At 38.6% G+C, this 19,928-nt stretch overlaps 1 protein-coding gene across 1 annotated transcript in view; it reads left to right on the plus strand.

Annotated features, from left to right (window-relative positions):
• T265_10062 (hypothetical protein) overlaps window positions 1–19,605 on the plus strand; it is a gene marked incomplete at both ends in the record, with an annotated part of 34,451 nt that extends 14,846 nt beyond the window's left edge. Inside the window, 2 exons of the mRNA XM_009176320.1 lie at window positions 14,831–14,915; window positions 19,002–19,605. Coding sequence (XP_009174584.1) covers window positions 14,831–14,915; window positions 19,002–19,294 — 378 coding nt within the window. The remainder of the gene's footprint in view (window positions 1–14,830; window positions 14,916–19,001) is intronic.
• Between the last annotated feature and the right edge of the window lie 323 nt (window positions 19,606–19,928).

Raw genomic sequence — 19,928 nt, forward strand, 5'->3', positions numbered from 1 at the left:
TACAGTTTGCTAAATATCGCATTCATTGATCATGGTCGATGTCGCATGCTCCAAATGCTCCAAATCTGGGTTCTCCCCAGGAAGAAAGTCATTCAGAAGGAACAACAGGGTAATGAAAACATTGGATAAAATAAAGGACAACAATTTTGAAGAGAGCTTCTCACTCGTAATTTAGTCAACCAAAGGATGACGTAAAGAATGTTCACTGTTGACAACAGCAGACGGAATATGCACAAGCTGTTCTCAGTTTTCTTGAGGCGCATAAATTGCATTCACAAATTAGACTGGCCAATGGGCGAAAAATTCAGACTAAGCGAAATAAATTTGCGAACAATTGAAATTAATAACAAGAATCTCAAACAGATTTATTCGTGTGTGTTTGGACGCTTTTGTTTCCAAGCTTCACTGGCCGCATCAAAGTAACTTTGAATGAGTTCTGAGTTCTCCTGCTTTCTGTGGGTGTAATAGTGACTAATAAGGATATGACACAGTAGAAGTAAATGACCATGGATGTTGTCTCAGTTCGAGTTATTAACTATACAGCTATGGTTGTGATTTGTTTGGTTGAGCGCGAGGTAGTGGGTTCCCTGTAGTGGCGGAAAATGTAATGTGTTCCCTGCCGTTTGATGCTGAGTTTAAAAAGGCGCTCTACCAAATGTCCTTTAAGACGGTGGTTTTGCGCCCAAAGGCAAATGAATCGCTGAAAATAGCGATGCACACGGCTGAGCAAAAATGAACACTGTATAATTTGAAAACGCATAAGACTCCAAAAACGGCCGTCAGAGCGAAATTCGGTCCTTATACTTTAGATTCAACTCGTGATGCAAACGCGTAATTTCAAACAAAAAAGAGTTTTACTAACCACAAATCAGAGTTATGTCCGATAACTGGGATAGTCATGCGATATTTCAATGGTATTGCGGTCGTATTTGCCTTGTGTTGCGGGTTTTTAGGAAATTTCTGGACAGTAAACCAGTGCAAATACCCAGTTTTTGAAGAGGCATTGTGCCCTCAGAAGAGCCATGTATTGGAACTGGTGTTGAAATTCACGAGATAGGTTGTTGTCTTCGATCGATTACCTCATGAACGATCTCCACACTATCATATTTTTTCCTTCGGGCTATCTGTGATTCTAGGAACTTTATTTGCGTGTCACGGATACCATAAAACTAACAAAGTAGCTAAAATTTTTATTGGCTCTCACCTGAAGTTCTTCATTGTTCCAAAGAAAGTTTGGCCACCATATAAATTTGTCATAATATGTGGCCCACCAAGGTGTGTGGATTTGTCTGAGGCTTTATTTCAGTAATGCCGCAACAAGAGACCTTCAGTAGGTCTAATAAATGCTCATGGTAAGAATAATAGTAGTGAATGAATTCAAGTGTTGAGACATCCTTCATAGCAGTTCAGCTCCACTACTTGTACTGATGCTCACCTATCATGAGATGGGTGGGACTGCTGAAACTTTGGGCGATGTTCTCATTATCCATGGAACCCTTACCTGCCCAGTCAGATGCATATTTGCGGATGTTTTTATCCGTTTCATTTCAACGGAAAAATTATCCACAATGTTCAGCTGCTCGTTCGCTAATATCGTATCCCTAATTTTATCTGATTTTTAAATTATTCCAAAATTTATCCTCCGGAAAAAATTGTTTAAAGTTTACTGCGCACAAGTGATGCTAGCTGGATGTTCACATACTAATGAGATAACAGAAAAAATCGCACACAATTCAAAATCTTTCCACGCAGTTGCTACGCTGTGAATTTGTGCCCTTTTTCCTTGGAGTTCTAAATGAACTAATAAATGTGTCTTCGAATTTCACCCCCTTTACTATGTTCACAACGCTTTCAGAAACCCTACTGCACAATTCGTCAAGTAATTTAGCTAGGTAAAAAATTGGTTAGACTCTTAGAGGAATAAATGGATTCACATTCACAGACGTTGTGCACGACCTACAGCCGGTCGTGGGATGAAAAACTGAAATCGAAGAACATCTGAGCTTGAGTAATATTAAACCAAAGAGCCGTCAATCACTTATCGCCACAGGCTTCAGTCCAGACGCTCGTTTTTCAGGACACATTTTTACCGAGGTAAAACAAACTGTACTGTACACGGTAATTTTATCGTTCCACAAAATACGGCTACTGAAAAATTTTGTACAGTCATTGATGGCACCAACGATTTCTCTGCAGATATATTTTATATAGAAATTGTACATAAAAACAGAGTTATCCAAAACTTGCGGTTTTTGAACTTGGAGACTCTAAGCAGTCTTCATGACAAACAAAAACATCCATCCTTCTTTTCAGCAAATAATTCCTATCCATATAAGTTGACTTCGTGACAGTGAGGAAGCATCACGAAACTGCATATTATCCTTGCATAATCACGGTTGCATAACACAACTACAACTTGAAATGCCCGGTCTTTATATAAACACAGCTTGTTAAAACGGCGCTAATATTAAATCCAACGTTTTGCAATAACTTTCCTGGTAAACGTCAAATAATTGTTTCACAAATGATCAGTTGACAAGACTGACACTGTTTGAGGAAACACCACGACCTTTCGAGATTTCCAAAAACTAACGATAAAACTATTTTGATATATTTTCGTCGTAAGTTTTACATGGATATACAATTTCTTCAATCATTCCATCCGCGTATTTGGGGGTTCCAGCGAGGTATTGTGGAGAGTTCAAAACAGAGACGCAAGTGCCGTTTTGGATCTGATGCCTACGTTGTAAAGAAACGGGTCCGTATAAAGTGTCACATAAACTTTCAAAAGATAGAATCTACGAGAATATCTATATAAATATAATATAATATAATAATATATATACATATAATATAATCTTGACATTCCCATTAGATTCAACATTTGTTATGATACGATAATGTTAAACATTTCACACTTTCTGGTTTTATTGAACAAAATTTCCATTTTAATTCACGTTCAGTGTCACACGTGCCTGGTTATTCGTATTCCCACACCGAAAAACCTGCCTAACACAATAGATGCCAATTTAGGCGCACAGACAAACATTTCACTTTTTCGTCTCCTGCACGTGTCCACAAGCGTTGGTCGGTCAAGCGCCAACACGATTATCCGTAAATTATTCAGAGAAATAACACTACTGTGCCAGTTTGTGTTTGGAAGCCGGTGCGTTTAGCATTTTGTATGCGTTTTTGTTGTATTCAAGCTGTGATATTAAACGGAAGGATTATGCGTGAACTTAATAGGCAGTAGTTAATCAATCACTATGACCCAAGGATGACACATTGACAGACTAGTCGAATATAGCTGAGCAGACGTTTACCCATGTTCCATCCACTGTGAATGGGATAGAGTGAAGTGACGGACCTTGTGACGGACGAATAGAAAACAAAGCGCTGTCTCCAGTAAAACTTCTAACGTCAGAGTAAATACTCAGCAGTATGTCTACTAGGTGTAAGAAAATAAATTCGGCGGTATTTTCTTAAATCCAAAAGAGCCACTATGAAATCTGAGAAAACGATTGTGTATTTGAGATTGGAAAGTTTTTAATTATTGCTAAGGTGTCATTTTTTCTGTTTTACAATTAGTGGCAACACTGCCAACTGAGACGTAAAAGGTTACATATTATTGGGCCAAATTAAATGAAACCCAAGGAGGTGCGAAATGCATTGGAACCAAGTCTACCACAAGTGCCAGAAGTTTCATTAGACGAGGGATGGAAGGATCGTACGATGAACTCCAAAATCATGGTTTTATAATAAGTTAACAAGATCTTTATGACAGGCTTGATATTTCGCAGCAGAATTTTATAACATCCTGGGGCTCGTTTAAAGAAAGCAGAATTTTCAGAGTTATGAGGTGTTAGATAGCCAGGGATTTTGACCGTGGTTCGCTAGGATGTGCGCATCGGATTTGAAAATATTTTACACCCACATCATAAACATCTCCCCAGCTTATTGACCGTTATCGGCTATTCAGTTTTTATTAAAAAACGACCCAGTGGTATGGCATGTTAATAATAATTAGTTGGCGCGTAGTTTTGACATGACAGCAATGTCGAGCACATTTGTACTATCTGAAGCGATATTGGAGGACGAATCCGAAAGTTTCAGAGAACGGGATTCGTCTTTAAATCAACATCCAATTTCCTCAATAATTTACGGAAATGGGACACGTTGAAGAATATACGCTGAGTGTACATTGTTGGAGAATTAGAAGTAATCCATTGAATATCGTTTGTTCAGGATTTAATTTGAACTACACGACCACAAACCCACCAGCTGGATTTACTTTCTGGAATGCTGCGGAAGTAGTTCATTCTAGAAACTGAATTTCATAACTCTCTTGGCAAGTTTGCAAGGCCTGTATACTTTTCGGGATGAAAAGCCACATTGTAACCAGTTAAATTGGCTTTAGACAGATGAAATCGACCCCACCATCAGTATCTTGTATGAGCTCTGCGACATTTGGCGCTTAGCCAATATCAATATTTTGTCTGCACCCTCCATCTGAGGAGCAGATTTCGAATAGTGCCTCCTTTGCGTACGAGTTTAGTTTAAATATCCAGTATCTGCAATATTTGTTGTTTGTATTTGAACGAGAGTAGGCACGAAAATGCGCAAATTGTATCAGGAATAGAATAAAACCCAATCAGACAGTTACGGGGCAATCGGTGCGCAAGCGTATACTCATAACAAAGATCCAAAATATTACTCTCTTATAGCGTGACGTGCATTTCAAAATAATTTACCTCCCAAGCACCATGAACGGTTTGTTCCAATACCGGCGACAGACAGCGCAAACTCTGACACACCAAGTCCAGCCAATAAATTAGTTCACTTCGGGGGAACATTTGAACGGGTAATTACTACCTTAGAGATACCACATCAAGGAAAAAATATGGTTTGTTCAAAATGCTTTTTTTCGTACGACATCCTTTCTTAGTTAAACATCCGTACACTCTATAATTGATAGTTGTGCATTGGATTGGCCGGCCAGTTTACGAAACAACCTAACTATTATTTGAGCTACAGGCCTTTGTGCACTATGGCAAGGTCAAAGTAAATTTTAGGTCCACATGTGTTGGTAGTCCACCGGATTCGATGAAACCTTGGAAGCATGTAAAGCTAAGTTTGCTGCTTTTACGGAGTTCACGCAAACTCCGAACAAAAAAGAAAGCCGTTTACAAGTGTCCGTTTGAGGTGCAGTCTTATGTTGAGATCACTTAGAATCAGATCTGATTTCGTAAGCCCACGATTTGTATACGTCACTCAAATTCAAATAAGATATGACAGATGATATTGATTATTTATCGTTCCATTAGAGTAGACCAGGAGTGAATCACAGTTCGGCGCCCTGTGGCAACTTAAGTTTTCATAATCTGGCTTCTTCCAAGCACAGTAAGTGTTAGTACGCAATAAACTCCATCGTCGTGAATCATTGCAAGCTCGAGGATGAGCTTAAATTTATTTCCCCCAAAAATACATCACCACTTACCAGACAGCTACAGACCCTCGAGAGTTCATTTACTACACTACTCGATATTACAGTTGACACATTTTAAGTGTCTGGCCATTGCTTCTTAAGGAACGTGGTGAAAAGTTTGCGTGTAACTTTTAGTACCCAATGTGGGAAATAAATCTTCTTTCCTTATAAAAACCGCGACAGACTTTTATCACCATCTTCAGACTTGCTTCACTCCATAGGTTTACTAGCAGTAGCTGATGTGGACCAATACGAACAAAATACACATTTTAACCTGGTTTATGTTATGAGTTATCCGATAAGTGATGTTAATGTGCAGCAACATATCTTCATTTTGGCAAAACGCTTAAAAACTCATGCCATCATTTTGTATTAAACGCTCTGCAAACTAATTTTAGCACTGCCTGAAAAAATGAACTGAGTTCAAGAACGTGTGCTGTCCGGTGTATGAATTTTACGTGAGGGAGCGTTCCTCAACAGCCGTGAAGAAGAAAATGCAAAACTTTTCGTCTGTCCCATCGAAACATTCCTTTGTTCGCCCTTGCAAATGATTGGTCATATTGCAAATTGTTGTGCTTTTAAATCGAACAGTCAGTAGTGCATCCTTTCTTTTTTTCTTTTGAAACAACTCAGTGTGACCAATCATATTAATAACCAAAGTTTCCAGGATCAATGAACAAAAGGGAACGGTCCCACATCAGATGCTACGGGCTATGAATAGCAGAACGCTTCAATCAATAAGAATATATTTCACTCAAGTATATATATATATATGTCAAAAACCTATAAGATCACTCAAACCCGCTTTTACAATCACAACCGTTTCAGCGAAAGCCTCGGCTGTTTTGCCTCAAGCGAACCCCTTATTGATTTACATGCTTTCCTGTTATTTGAATGGCGTTTGAATGGAAATTCCAGTATTCTAATATTCATGTAGGTATATCTTGAGTAATATTTTATCCCGTACATTCACTGAGCTAACAAGCGTGACAGCGGCTCAGCCAAGAAACGGTAATTATACCAATATTTCCCTCTATCCGTCCATATTTTCGGCTGAAATTAAATGACTTGAATCTAAAAGTGAAGCTATATTATTGCACTGTGCACTTGGTTCTGTAATTCACCTGCACTCTGTAAGCAAACGTGTTATCACCTATTATATTTCACTTGAGTTAGGATATTTAGGCACTCCTCCGGAGATTCCATTTTACACGTAAATTGAATCTACGCTCAAACGCCAAAAAGCCCTAAAATCGTTGCCGGGAGTTCTCAGTAGAATGCAGTTTACGGTTTCTCCAAATGACTCGAACTCACTACCTCCCGACTACCAGTCGCCTTGAAGCGACTTATCAGTGATGTGATTCGGTTGTACTTGGTAAGGATATAGTGGCTTTAATTTTTCAACTGTGCTGGGTGTGCGATGTGTAAAGTTACACAAATCTTATCACGAGTCAAATTTTCATTATCACAATCGCTGACAAGACTTCAGGTTTCATTTTTTATCACCACGGACTTCAGTTTATTAGAGCATGGGCCGCTTAATCTCAGCTTCTATTATTTCCCGAACTCTATGGAAACGTACACTTTAGTGGCGTTTGTATGTTTTCTTACTTGGTCAGTGTATGTTTGTTTATTGTTTCTATCACGTCTGATCAAATGGCTCAAAATTCATTGCGGCAGCGATCTCGGTGCGTCAAAGTCCTGTGAGTACGGATGACATGGGTTGAAGCAGCGCACTCGGAGCCAAGTTGCCAAATTTGAAGCATAAACAGTGGCTATGATCTGTAGGATACGACAAAAAATGTTGTCCCTATGCGCAATGGAATACAATATCTTTGGATTTTGTGAAGGCGAGGGTGCATTTAACTCGGTAATACAAAGGAGGTACTATAATTTGTTTGGTTTATGAACAAAATTCTTCCTAAATTGACCATATTTTTGGTATTAATTCAAGTGGTACAATGAGTGTAATATGTTTCTTTTGTGAGGCAGAGATAAAAACTCAGAAAAAGCAACTACACTTGATTTGGCGATGTGGATTTTATATACCTGAAATTGAGACCTACATTGGTAATACAAGTGAGTGCAAATAACGCAGCAGGTAGCGACTGGATGTAGCCTTACTTGTCTCGCACAACTTATGAAACACTATTCCATTTTCTGGGTTAAATCAGTGGTTAGAGCTTACTACATGTCGTCAGGATTCGTTTATGTTAGATAAATCATTCAACCGAGGTCATACTTTTGACGAATATGACTGATGGTATAAAACACGTCATGAATGTACTTCAATGGAACCATTTGCCTTTGGATACCGAACAGCACGTGCGTGTTAAACTTTATAACAACTGTTCATAAGATGAAATTTCACCTCACAGAAGCCTAAAAATTTGTTGATCGGGCACAATAACCTACTGGAGATGCATACAGGTCAATAACTAACCAGCCAAAAAAGCAACATACCTGAACAAATTCATGTAATTTGTCGTCGTTCTTCAAACAAACGTTGTGACTGTAATATTCCAGGAAGGAGCCGGACACCATGGGAAAATTGATCCTATCTCCCTCGATTGATATGTTTATATATAGAAGGTTTGCACAACACATGAATGAAAAATGCCATTGAAACACCCAAAATATGGTTTTGCCTCAATTACGAATGTTCTATTGGAGCCAAACATTATTTCTTACCTAACGACTGACAGAAAGATTTTCACGGCGATCCATAGTGACTGTAGGCCGAAGTGAGCCGAGCCTGCGCGAAGCAAAGTTGACAAAACGGCGCTTTCTAATATGGAATCGTTTATTCATCAGGGCGAATGAAGCTATCAGACGCAAATAAAAATCTTCCTTGCAGAAATTATCTTACAAGTGAATATGTAGAGCGTCCATTTAAAATTTCCTTGTAGATGTTCGATTACGGATTACCAGCAAATAAACAATGAAGCGGCACACAATAAAGTCTACATCACTCTTCTGTCAGATGCATGCACGTTGCTTTCACACATGACAACACATTACTTGCGTGCTTCATAACTGGTGTTCACAGTCACATCGGTTTGTATGCATTATTGTTCTCTCACAGAGCCGTAAGAATCCTCAAATTAGAAAGCCTGATTAAATGCATCAAAACGGTCTTATATATCACCTGACTAGCTGCTACATCAAACATTGCACATTTACTATTTAGGTGAAATTATAAGTGGGTGTTCACCCCCATCCATATAGCCACAGTTTTCCATAGGTGGTTGAAAGTTGCTATTAATTTATGAGTTACATTTTTGCTGAGAAAAATTAGTGTGCGGGCTGAACGCCTTAAATGCTTTTTGATTCCCATGATTAATAATCACAACACAAGAACGATGAATGAGACTGGTTGAAACCACACTCATTTCAGGTCGTTAATTTTGAGCAGTCCTAATATTTTTACGACAAATTATTCTGGATAATTTAGAAAAGATATATTTACAATCAATGAAAGGCAGTTATTCATTCATGTCGTTAAAACAAACACGTTAACGTCCACATTTTTTGATACCCTGAGCAAATCAAAATTCCAATGTGGTGAGATTTTCCGTTAACGTGTTTCCATGAAGGTCTCCCACGAAGGCGTCTAAAAAATTTGTACCGCGCGTATAAAAATCTCTGACCTTGAACCCAAAATTTTGAAAAGGCTCACAAAATCGTTATGCAAGCGCTGGTATAAACCGTTCGTTACGAACTTAAAATCAATGTTTACTTTGGTTCACATACAGGTAATGAATCCTCCTGGTTTAACCGGTCATTACCCAACAGAAATGTGCTTGCATCGCAGTTTGCATGGGCTGAATAATTACTAAGGACTTCCGGGTAACATTCCCGCTTACGCATGAGGTTACACTTAACCGAACAACAATCCATTTGTCCATCAATGATACTCTACAGCAAAATTGCCACCTCGGCGTATTGTAATAAACACCTAAAACTTATCCGTTTCCGGAAGTCTAGCATTTTACAGTTATTATTCTGTAAATTTTAAAAACAAATTGTTGAAAGGTCAGCTTTTACTCAAATGTCATTCAGAAATGCGACACATTACAGGCCTGACGTCAAGAAATATCATCTTCAGGGGACGAAACCTTTTCTGACCAGTTTGTGCGAAAATAATATTTGATGTTTCACACCGAATTGGTCTTCATGCTCTGTTGAGAGTGATGTGAAGTAACCCAAGCTACGTTGTTATTCGTTCACAAATTGGGCAACTTAGTTTAATCGAATATACAGGAATGAAAACCACGCCCGGACTGGAAAAGGTCGTTTGCAAAAACTATATTTTTTATGTCTTTCTTTCGTTTCAGATTGGTTTTTGGGGGAATCTCATTATTCTGGTTAAATTGTTTAAGCTCTTTGTACCTACCGAAATGATAAATAAGCATGCATGCCAACTGTGTCGAAATGTTATAACCTGTCTCAATTTTCGGAACGTTGAAGGGCAAATTATTTTGAACTTCTTTGGATGGTACTTCTAGGTTTATGCTTTGTGCTTATAGACTCATCTACTTGTTTCCAGGTTGTACGGCTAAGGCATATGTGTTCGTGTTGAACGTTTGTGCTTAACCTTCATAAATGTGGATGATTAATATAACTGTCACTTGCGAGTCTGGATAGAATTCATTTAATTCTTTCTTGGAAATTCTCGGACATTCCACAGGGAAGAGATTCCAGCTTATTTCCGTTAAGAAACTAAATTAGAATAATTACCAACTTTACATATATTTGACGAATATTTTCTAAAAAAACTAACCTGTCTATAATTCAGAAAAGTCCTCCTTAAAAAAGTCGGAAGTCGATTCATGCCATTACGAACGCCAAATACCTTCACTCTACTAGTGAAAATGACGGATTAGATACTTATAAGCTACTTAATATAACCATCAGGAATGTAAAGAATACTCTTCTGCGTCTCTGAGGATTATAGGACCTGAATCCGGTGATCCAGAACTTTCGGCGTAGAAATAAAGTTGTTTCACATGAACCCCATTAAAAGAGCTCTTGCTGTACTGCAAAATCAACTTTATAGGCGTGCGTGTGAGTGTGATTTTACCTCGTAAGTCTGTTATCCATAAATGCGCCAGTCAGCCATAAGAAAACTGCCATTTTCATCACATTTAAAAGTATATTTCGAATAAATACCCCAGAAAATTCATTACATTTATTACATGAGCTACGTTAGTATATATATATACTCTGGTATCTCATGCGAGACACTATAGGACAACTTACGGGGCAAGGCGTATACATATCCATTTCTTGGGATGGCCGAGGTCAAGGGTCCTAGCTCTGATCTGTTTGAAACATTTCTGTCCTGATGCAAAACCCCAGGAGTTATGCGCTCAGGATTTATCTTTGTTCAGGAGCTGTGTTTTAAATAAAAGTTAATAAACCTTTGATACAGTAAAACACGTGTACATGCATACTTGTGTATTAAGATGCACCTATGAGTTGTTTTAGATACCAACAGTGAACAAAATACTGTGTCCGATTTCGTTTGATACCAGCATGATAGACTTTGAGATTGAGATAATTTTTGATTGAAATAATCTCTTTATATTTCATATATTATAGACCCCAGCGTTTTGAAGCTTTCCACTCAGTTATCTCATCCGCCCGCTGCGATATTTTTCTAAGAACCTGAGACTTCACTCTCAGAATACAATAACCAACTTCCAAATCATTCACAAAATGTGGAAAGGTTTAAGTGACACGCCAGTGCATGTAGACGACAGGCCCAAAATGCTGTGGGTTTAATTTTCCCAGAGTTACTGCAATTCGAAAGAAATGTGGCAATAATGTTGGTTCATATGAAAATTTATCATCAGGTGCCACCATGGGGAACTTGGTATACCTGTCCACTAATGTGTGCAAAAAAAGGAGTGTCAGTTGGTCCAGAGAACAACCTAGATTATTTTGGATAGTAAACTTGTTAGAAAGTAAATGTGGCATATTTTTAAACAAGGAATAAAATTTTGAATACTTTCCGCTATTGGTAAACGTCCTACCCAGCGAGTACTTGTTGCTGCGGTATTAACCTGCGACAAATATTTCCTTCCTGCAGGCCTCAATCGGCCCGATACTGGGAACTGTTAACTGACGTAAAACGTGCAAACATATAAATTAATTGTGTTTCAAAATAGAGTGAAGAATGTAACAATTATTATCAGCAAGACTATACCATCTCAAAAGTAACCGACTTTCTGATGATTTCAACTTTCTTTCCTATGAGTGCATGTCATCCTTTATGTGACAATGCCGCCCTGTATTACTTTAAAATCATTATTTAATAGCCACTTACTATTACTGATAATCAAAATCTGGATTAATTGCAAGTATCGGTCAAGTTACTAGAACTTCTGAATAGAAAATCTAAACAACAGTGTGCTATTAGGCATTTTGTCTCGATAGCCTTAATCGAAAGTTACAATTTTAAGGCACACTTTGAAGGCAGCAAATTCAGCCGGTCAGGATTTTAATATTTGTGCAAATGCAACCTCAAAGGCGATGCGTTTATGCGGAAACTCACTAAGAATCTCATCTCAGTATTATTATTATTTTCACTTCCTCAACAGAGGTACAGCAGCAAAATAACAGCATAATCTCAAACTTGACTCTTCCATGTTCGAAACGGAGCTAGTGTGTTAGGGTTTTAACAATAGAATCTGAAATGACTATTAATTTCAATCATATTGGTTCATTTTATTGTCCCATGCCACTTAGCTATCATGGAAAAACAAATTATTGTTTGCTTCTTTATAAATACTCTTGAAAATGCACTCGCGATCATTACTGGTAGGAGTATAGGTTTACTGCGGTCTACCATGACATGAGCATGCAAAGCACTACTGAACAGCTGATCAACTCTGTCCCCGATAGTTATGTAACAGCTACTCTTGAACAGTGAACCCCGACAACCTCGATAAAGGAGTGTAAGGGATCCGGTATATTTTTGTTCTCACTGGACCCCTAAGACAGCGTTAAATTCATCACGGTTTCATGCTATTATGCATCTAAATGAGTCCATTAGCTTTATTGTAAAGCAAATTAAGGCCATTTATTTAAAGTTTATGCTTCACTATCTAAATGTGAGCCACTTTTTGATGCCAAAGTTTATTTTGTTAGCATTACACTGATTTGAACTCCAGGTATGACGACAGCCTGCACTTATATAGATGTTTTGCACTGCATAACACCATCAACATCATTGCATAACGGATCATTCTCTCTCTAAAAATACTAACTTTTATACGCTCCTGAGGGTGGACTCATAGTTTCATATCTCATCCTCCTTTGCAACTTCATATTCACTAGTGACTTTCACACATATCTGATAAGCGAAATTATCATTCAACCACATCAATCACTTTTCAGAAGAACCAGCGTAGAAATTTCAACGTGACCTCCTTGAATTGTTTTTCAACCAAACGCGTCCACAAAAACATTGAAGCGGTTTCAAAATTATTGAAGAAAATCAAAATGTTTTCTGGACAATTGGAACAAACCTCGTTCTAGTGGAAGAAAGCAGTTCCAAGCTATGCAAATAAAAATAAGCTGAGCATATTTTGGGAGGACGCCGAGGTCACAAAGCCTCAATGTCTTGTACAACCCTCAATCAACGAGAGCTCAGCGCTTTAACGGGGTAAAATTCAGTTAGGAAACCGGGCTGAGAACTGATAACCATACTAGTGACGGTACAGTAGTGTTCAGTTGAGGGTCCAAGCCGTGTGCTGGGGGATCATGTGGACCTCAACAAAGAGGGTGCAAGAATTTCAAACTGTCCTTCATTGTTGCACTTTTTATATCTCGCTACAATACACTAATTTCGAACGAATGTTTATAGCTTTTCATCTTCCGGGGAATGCTTTTGTACTATTTATATGGACCCATAAATCCAGTAGCAAGAGTGAACCACTATCTCCACCGCCTCCGCTGTCCACCATCTTCATACTCCGGTTGTCCCGCCCAATACGTCAGGGTTTGACGATAAAATGGACGTTTTCTGTTATCTTCTAGAATCTTATACATTTGCATGTCAAAAAAAATCTGATAGTGAGAGGATGTTCCCTCAAACCGCAGAATAATGTGACAAGTGTGCCATTTTGAGTAGGCCGGATACATCAGTAATCACAGAGAAGTGTTCAAATGCAAACAAGGCTTGTTCTGTTAGCGGAAAGTACTCAGTGAAATAGCGCGGCTTCCTGTTTGAACGGTAAAACAGAAAGTGGGTGCAATCTGGAAAAAACGTATTTGTAGCAACCAATACATCAGTAATCCAGGATGAATGTCTGTCTATGATATAGCTGCATAGTATTTCAGATAACGTTTTTGATAAGACTTTAATCAATTTAAATAGCATCCTGTGGTGCGGAATACAACCTATGCATTCACATCTGCAACAGTGATAAGCATCGCAAAGCTGTTACACAAAAGCAAATGTCTGAGAACTAAAGTTTTCAACTCAAGATATCCGCTCATCAGTGTGGTCCCCTCTCCTGATAAAAGTAGTTCTGAATATATGAAACAATCTTGCGCAGAACATGGCCCGAGACTATTATCCTGTGACCACCTTAGTGTTTCTTACATAAAATTTAGGGAGGCTGATGGCTCAACAGCCATCCAAGCAGCCATGTGAATCAGGAATTATATTTTCAACTTCGAAAATGCTCCGTGATTGTCTGGTTAAGCTTTTGCGCCACACAGCTTTCTTTATTTCACACTCAACCCATTCAGATTTTGTTAGGCGTCCAGTTTGAAGTTGTGGACTTTTGTCTCCACAAGATTTATAGACCATAATTATGACCGGATTTGATGCGTGCAACCATAAAAATCACGTTTCTCAATACGATTGCAGTAGACGGTTTTTACACAGTGCTGTGGACTTAGCTACATTCCCTGATTGCCAAATTGTTGAAATATTCTTCAAACAGGAAGCCAAATCGAAAGTTATGTGGGGCGATATCATCCTGGTTGTACACCAAACATACACTATATCGCTGTGATAATGTCCAAACCAGTGTTTTCCACAGTAATGATAAATTAAATGGCAACGAATAAAATTTTGATATTGGCTAAGAACTATCGTATAATATGGACGGTCCTTCAACTTTTCCGGGTACACATGTTTAGGTGGAATTGTCATAACTTGCCACTATTTAAAACAAGAAAGTAACCACTGACTATTGACACTTTATTCTAGGTATCAACTTTTATGTTATGTTCTATGTGTAGATAATATTCTTGTGATAACAGAGTTGCTTGATGATAAACTTTTTGTTAGTAATCTAATAACGTGCTACATCATTTTGTTTCCAGCTCTTACTTGCTCTTCTGAAAGCAGGTAAAATGAAAACAGATGGGCTTGTCCCAAAAGCCTGCTTCCAATTTCTTCAATGGCTGGGTAAGTTTTGGCAAAATTTAGTCCCCAAAATGCTTATTCCCCTGTGGTCTGAATAATTTGCATCTTGCGGTGTTTAACTGCTGCCGTATTTTCTAATAATCTTGAGGCTTAAAACAACCAGACAATAAAAGCGCTTTATTCGTCACAACGTGCATGGGAATCCGGAAGGATTGTTGCACAGAATTTAACTTGGAAAATGCTTGTGAGTATAATTCCCTTCTGAGATACATGTTTGACATTTTAAGAAGCTCAGTGCAACTAGGCGTAGTGGATTTGTACTATTTAAACCGCACCAGTTGAAAAGACAATAGATGACTCGTTAAAAATTAAATCACCTAAGTAGAATATGTTGCGTTAGTGGGAGGAAGTTGAAACTGCGACAGAACCGGCTATTTCATGGAACCAGCCACTAGAAGATCAGTGCCGCCTTATCAGTTTGTTTTTCCGCGTAACGGTTCTGGTATGTGGACCAAGAACGCTGAGTGCAAGTAAGCACTTAACCGAACTCATTTATTACAAATTTAATCATCAACTGGACAGGCAGACTTGTCTTTGTATTCTGCATCAAGAAGATATGTTGTTCATCATAGGCACCTTCGGCTTACATATAGTGGTGTTGTAGATTATGCAACGTAAAATCATCCGTTATGCCATGCAGTGAGGGAAAAATTTGATTCCTGGTACATTGGGTTTCGTTCAGCAAGGAATAAAAGCTAACGGTAAAAACGAGGTTATTGAATCATTGACAGATCTGTGGAGAAATCAATGGTGACGGATTCTAAGGATAAGGTATTGCACACAACTGAGAGGATAATGAATCTGAGAAGAGAGTTCTAGGTACACAGCAGGGAATAAGTTGAAGTTGACGAAGAAACGAAACAATCCAAGTTTTCTTGCTACAAAAGACTATTCATTTTTTTAAGATATGGTAACAATGAAAAACTGGAGGCAATCACATACGCTGATGCAAATCGCTGCATCGGCTTCTATTTCCATTGCAGTCAGTTCAAAACAATCGAAAAGGAATGGCGGGCACAAGCTGTATTATGGTAGATGTAACATACTTGCAGCATTGACTTTCGCCGTTAATATGTAAACTAGATTTTCCGATAAACAGATGATATTCTTAATCGAGAATTTTCTCAGCAAAATCTTATGTGTAATTAAGGAATTTAGCTTCACTTTTTCAATCAAAACTTATTTGCGGAAGGAAGTTTGTAGTGATAGTTACGTTTGAAAAATCTGCATTAGTGATGTTTACTCAATTTGTATCAATTAGCGTAGTATAGATGAGTTGTGAGGTGGGCACCAAACATCCGTTTTCTCAGAGCCGATTGGTCATGCATGGAGTGCGTATTCTTCATTTTGAATCTTGTTTCTGCAGCCCCTGAATGCTATAGTGGTTTTCCGTACGAAGAAAAGTCTTTCGCCGATAAACTCTTCTGATAAACATCTAGAGTTATTTGATAATTATGATACAGGAGGAAAACATAAGTAACACTAGTTCCACACGTCGGTCTATTATGCCAACTGGAGTAAGATTCGCACGTTTGTGTAACATCCAGTTTTCCTGCTTAATGAAACGGCGTGAATAAGAAGGCTTGATGGTAGAAGATGAAACACTTGCGGTATTTTTGCTAGAAATAATCAGAGATGACTACAGATTAAAAATATTGTCATCCGCATGGCAGCAATGATTGCATAAAATAATACCTAGTAATACACTGATTCATTATGATGTGGGATTACTAAGTGAGACATGCAGGTGTGAACGTTTCATCCCACGTGATGTCATCAGCTGATACTCCGAGTGGAATCCTTAATCTCAGTTCTGCGCAATCCAGGTCGTCTCGCTCATACGGAATAAATGAAAGAATAAGATACGATAAATGCCACTTGGAAAAAGTGTCTATGAACGCTACTTTGAGTTACTGGGACTACATTGGGACCAATGATAAATGCAGCTACGCATTCAGATCTGAAGACTGCGCTTTTGAATGTGAAGCACAAGCGATCGCCTTAAATTAGTTAGAATTATTTTCGCCCCGCAAGCGGTATGCACAGGTGATCGAAGGCCCAATTTATGTTGCGTTCTCTATAACCCTCTTACCGTTACATCTGACACCGTCCATAAAAGCACTGCGGACCTCCTGATTATCGAAAAGAAGTATTCATCTCTCCAGATGACCCTTAAATTATGGGCTTAAAATACACTCCCGTCCAAGCTTGCCCGATCAGCGTCAGTGAGAAAATGAAGGTACAAGTCAGTTAACGGAACACCCTATATCTGTGGGGAAAAGTTTTTCTTGAATATCCCCACGGTTTGAACATGAACATAGTATTGAACTGTATTACTTTCGGAATCTCGTCGTTCGGTTAGTAGATGTCTAATGGTTGAAATAGGGCCAAGTAACGCATTAAGCGGCTAAGTTCGGGTACTGAATCAGAAAACGCGAAGACATGGAGGATATTTCGTCCGCACATTCTACTTTGTATCTAATCGAATCCTGTGGGAAAGTCTGATGGACCGCTGCGTGACAAGTTTCATTAATTCGTGTTATGTGACCAAAGCAGACTCAACGCCCATATGAACTGTCTTTGACTGCACGGAACTGGGTTCCGCAAGTGTACTTCGACTGCATCGGCTGTAGTCAGGCCACAGGACTGAGCTGACAGTCTATTTCGTACTCGGTCGTTGACGTAGAGGGACTAGTTCGAATGAACACGTGACCGGTGTCAATTATGTGGCACGCCATTTAGCTGAAGCGTTGAGTTACGCCCACGCACTCTCTTAGCAAGCTGCTGTGTCAGGCGTCCAAAACATTCCGCTAAAAACAGCAGGATAATGAATACGCAACCATATTTGCGTCTAGGTCAACAAATAGGGCAGTAATCGCCAGGTGTATGTTGGGATCCGTCAAGATTCTCTGGATTCTAATTGATAACGAAATCACATCACTTGAAAATCACTTAACAGAAGTATATGAACTGTTGGCCGAACTGATGCAATGAACGGCACAAATGTACTGCATGGAATATAGAACATATGAGACAAAACGTTCGTTACTGACGCTACTGATGCCTTATGTTCACAACATTACTAAGACAACTGAGCTCCCAACCACAACCTTGAAATCGGTAAAGCCCATAAAATAAAACTACCAAATTTAAGATGATGGACACAATCTCCGACTAAAATAGCGCGGTTAAATCACTGACTGCATCTTTAGAAACAGCAGGCGAACTTGTCTAATGGATTGATAAACCAGCATTCACCAGCAAGTAACTTGCCTCAACTCGTTACTTTCACTAAGTGACAGTTTCAACACTGATACATTGTCGCTTATTTACCGTTGCGCTTAGTTGTGGGCCAGAAACCCATCTACATTTTTACACGTCCCTTGTTCTGCTGATAGATATTTGTTAAAAATATTATATTAAGCAATCACATTATGTTGTATTCGCACCTCACTAGTGACCAATCTATCGAATTCAGCCTGTTCACATATTTCATACAAGTTTAGCAACACGATGTTCTGCTTGTGAGCACAGTATTAATTTTTCAAGTCAAACGAAGACAATCGTCTGAGCAACCGGTTAAGACAGTAAGTTGAACGACTTGTACGCTGGTAGGTATTGTTCTCCAAGAGTTTAGAAATTGAAGCAAGAAGAATTAATATAATCTCAAGTAACCACAGCTTTTATCGTGTAAGGAATCATCATAAAGACATACGTGGCATTTATTCTTCTGCCGTTGCTGCTCACGTTTCTCTTATTGCATGTGCTAAGTTTTTATGCTTATATCTAAGCTCTCCTTAAGGCCTCAATGAAGAAATCGTTCAATTTGGATTGCTATCTTCTCGATTATCATAGTGCACTCCTCTGTTATTTGGAAGAAAGTTGTAGGTGATGAAGCTTATTTATTAAAATAATCTTAAATGCGCAATTGTGGGAGACAAACAATAGGAACCCTGCTTGCTGGTCAATTTGTTTTCAGAAAATAATGCATATTTGCTCTGAGAGTTCTGTGGTACACACGTAATCGATAACTCTCGAGCACTAATTAGCTTCACATTTCAATTCCAGGTTATATCAACAGTTCTCTGAACCCACTGATCTACGCGAAATTTAACCAAGAATTCCGTTTGCCGTTCAAATTAATTTTGCTGTGTCACTGTCGAAACATCAATGCCCGGTTGCGCTCAGCTGCATTTAGTGCTCAATATGGTCTCTCGTCGTCTGGAAGTCGTCGATCAAATTCCGTCCACCTTTCTGTATCTACACGCGGAGATCGCAGTTCTCGAATTGATTCGGGTAGACGCCGACCTCCTTCCCAGTCGCACGTAGTAAATTCTGGTGTTTCGGCCTTCGATCATTGAGCACAAAATCCGAAATTAAATCGCAAAGTACTGAAATCTTTGTCAAGATGCTATTAGATTGACGTTCTACTTTATCTGTGTACAGAGCTGTCCAACAAACAAGCCATTTTCTCTATTAAAAAAGAGTTTAGTTCACATGTTTGATTTTGTCATCATACTTTGTTAGCAAAAGAAAAGATTCAGAAGTTTGTCATGACATATCCACTTAAACGGTTGCAAAAACCATGTGGGTTCTGTGTTAAATGATAATCAGGAACCCAAGCTTTGCCCTGATTTATGTTTATTAAAACAGAAATTATGGTAAAATAGAAATTCTTCCATATTCCGGTCGGGCATCCGCTGAATTAGAATTCTAAGAAATTTCCATGACTATGCAACATTATTGTATAGAAAAGTACTATTGAGTAAGAAAGTGAAACGTATTCTTCCAACCAAGACGTCACTTCTGCAAATAACACAGCCATTGAATGGGATGTGATCTTTTCTACGCCTAAGTTATGCATTCAAATGGGAATGTCAGTAGGCGTATGAAGTTAGAAGTACCTTTGACTACTAAAAATAGTTAGAATATTATATCTCCACTATTCAATACACTAATGCACAATAGAAAACAGAGGTTGCCGGATATCAATAT

The sequence above is a fragment of the Opisthorchis viverrini genome (assembly GCF_000715545.1).
Source record: "Opisthorchis viverrini unplaced genomic scaffold opera_v5_324, whole genome shotgun sequence".
Taxonomy (NCBI): Eukaryota; Metazoa; Platyhelminthes; class Trematoda; order Opisthorchiida; family Opisthorchiidae; genus Opisthorchis; species Opisthorchis viverrini.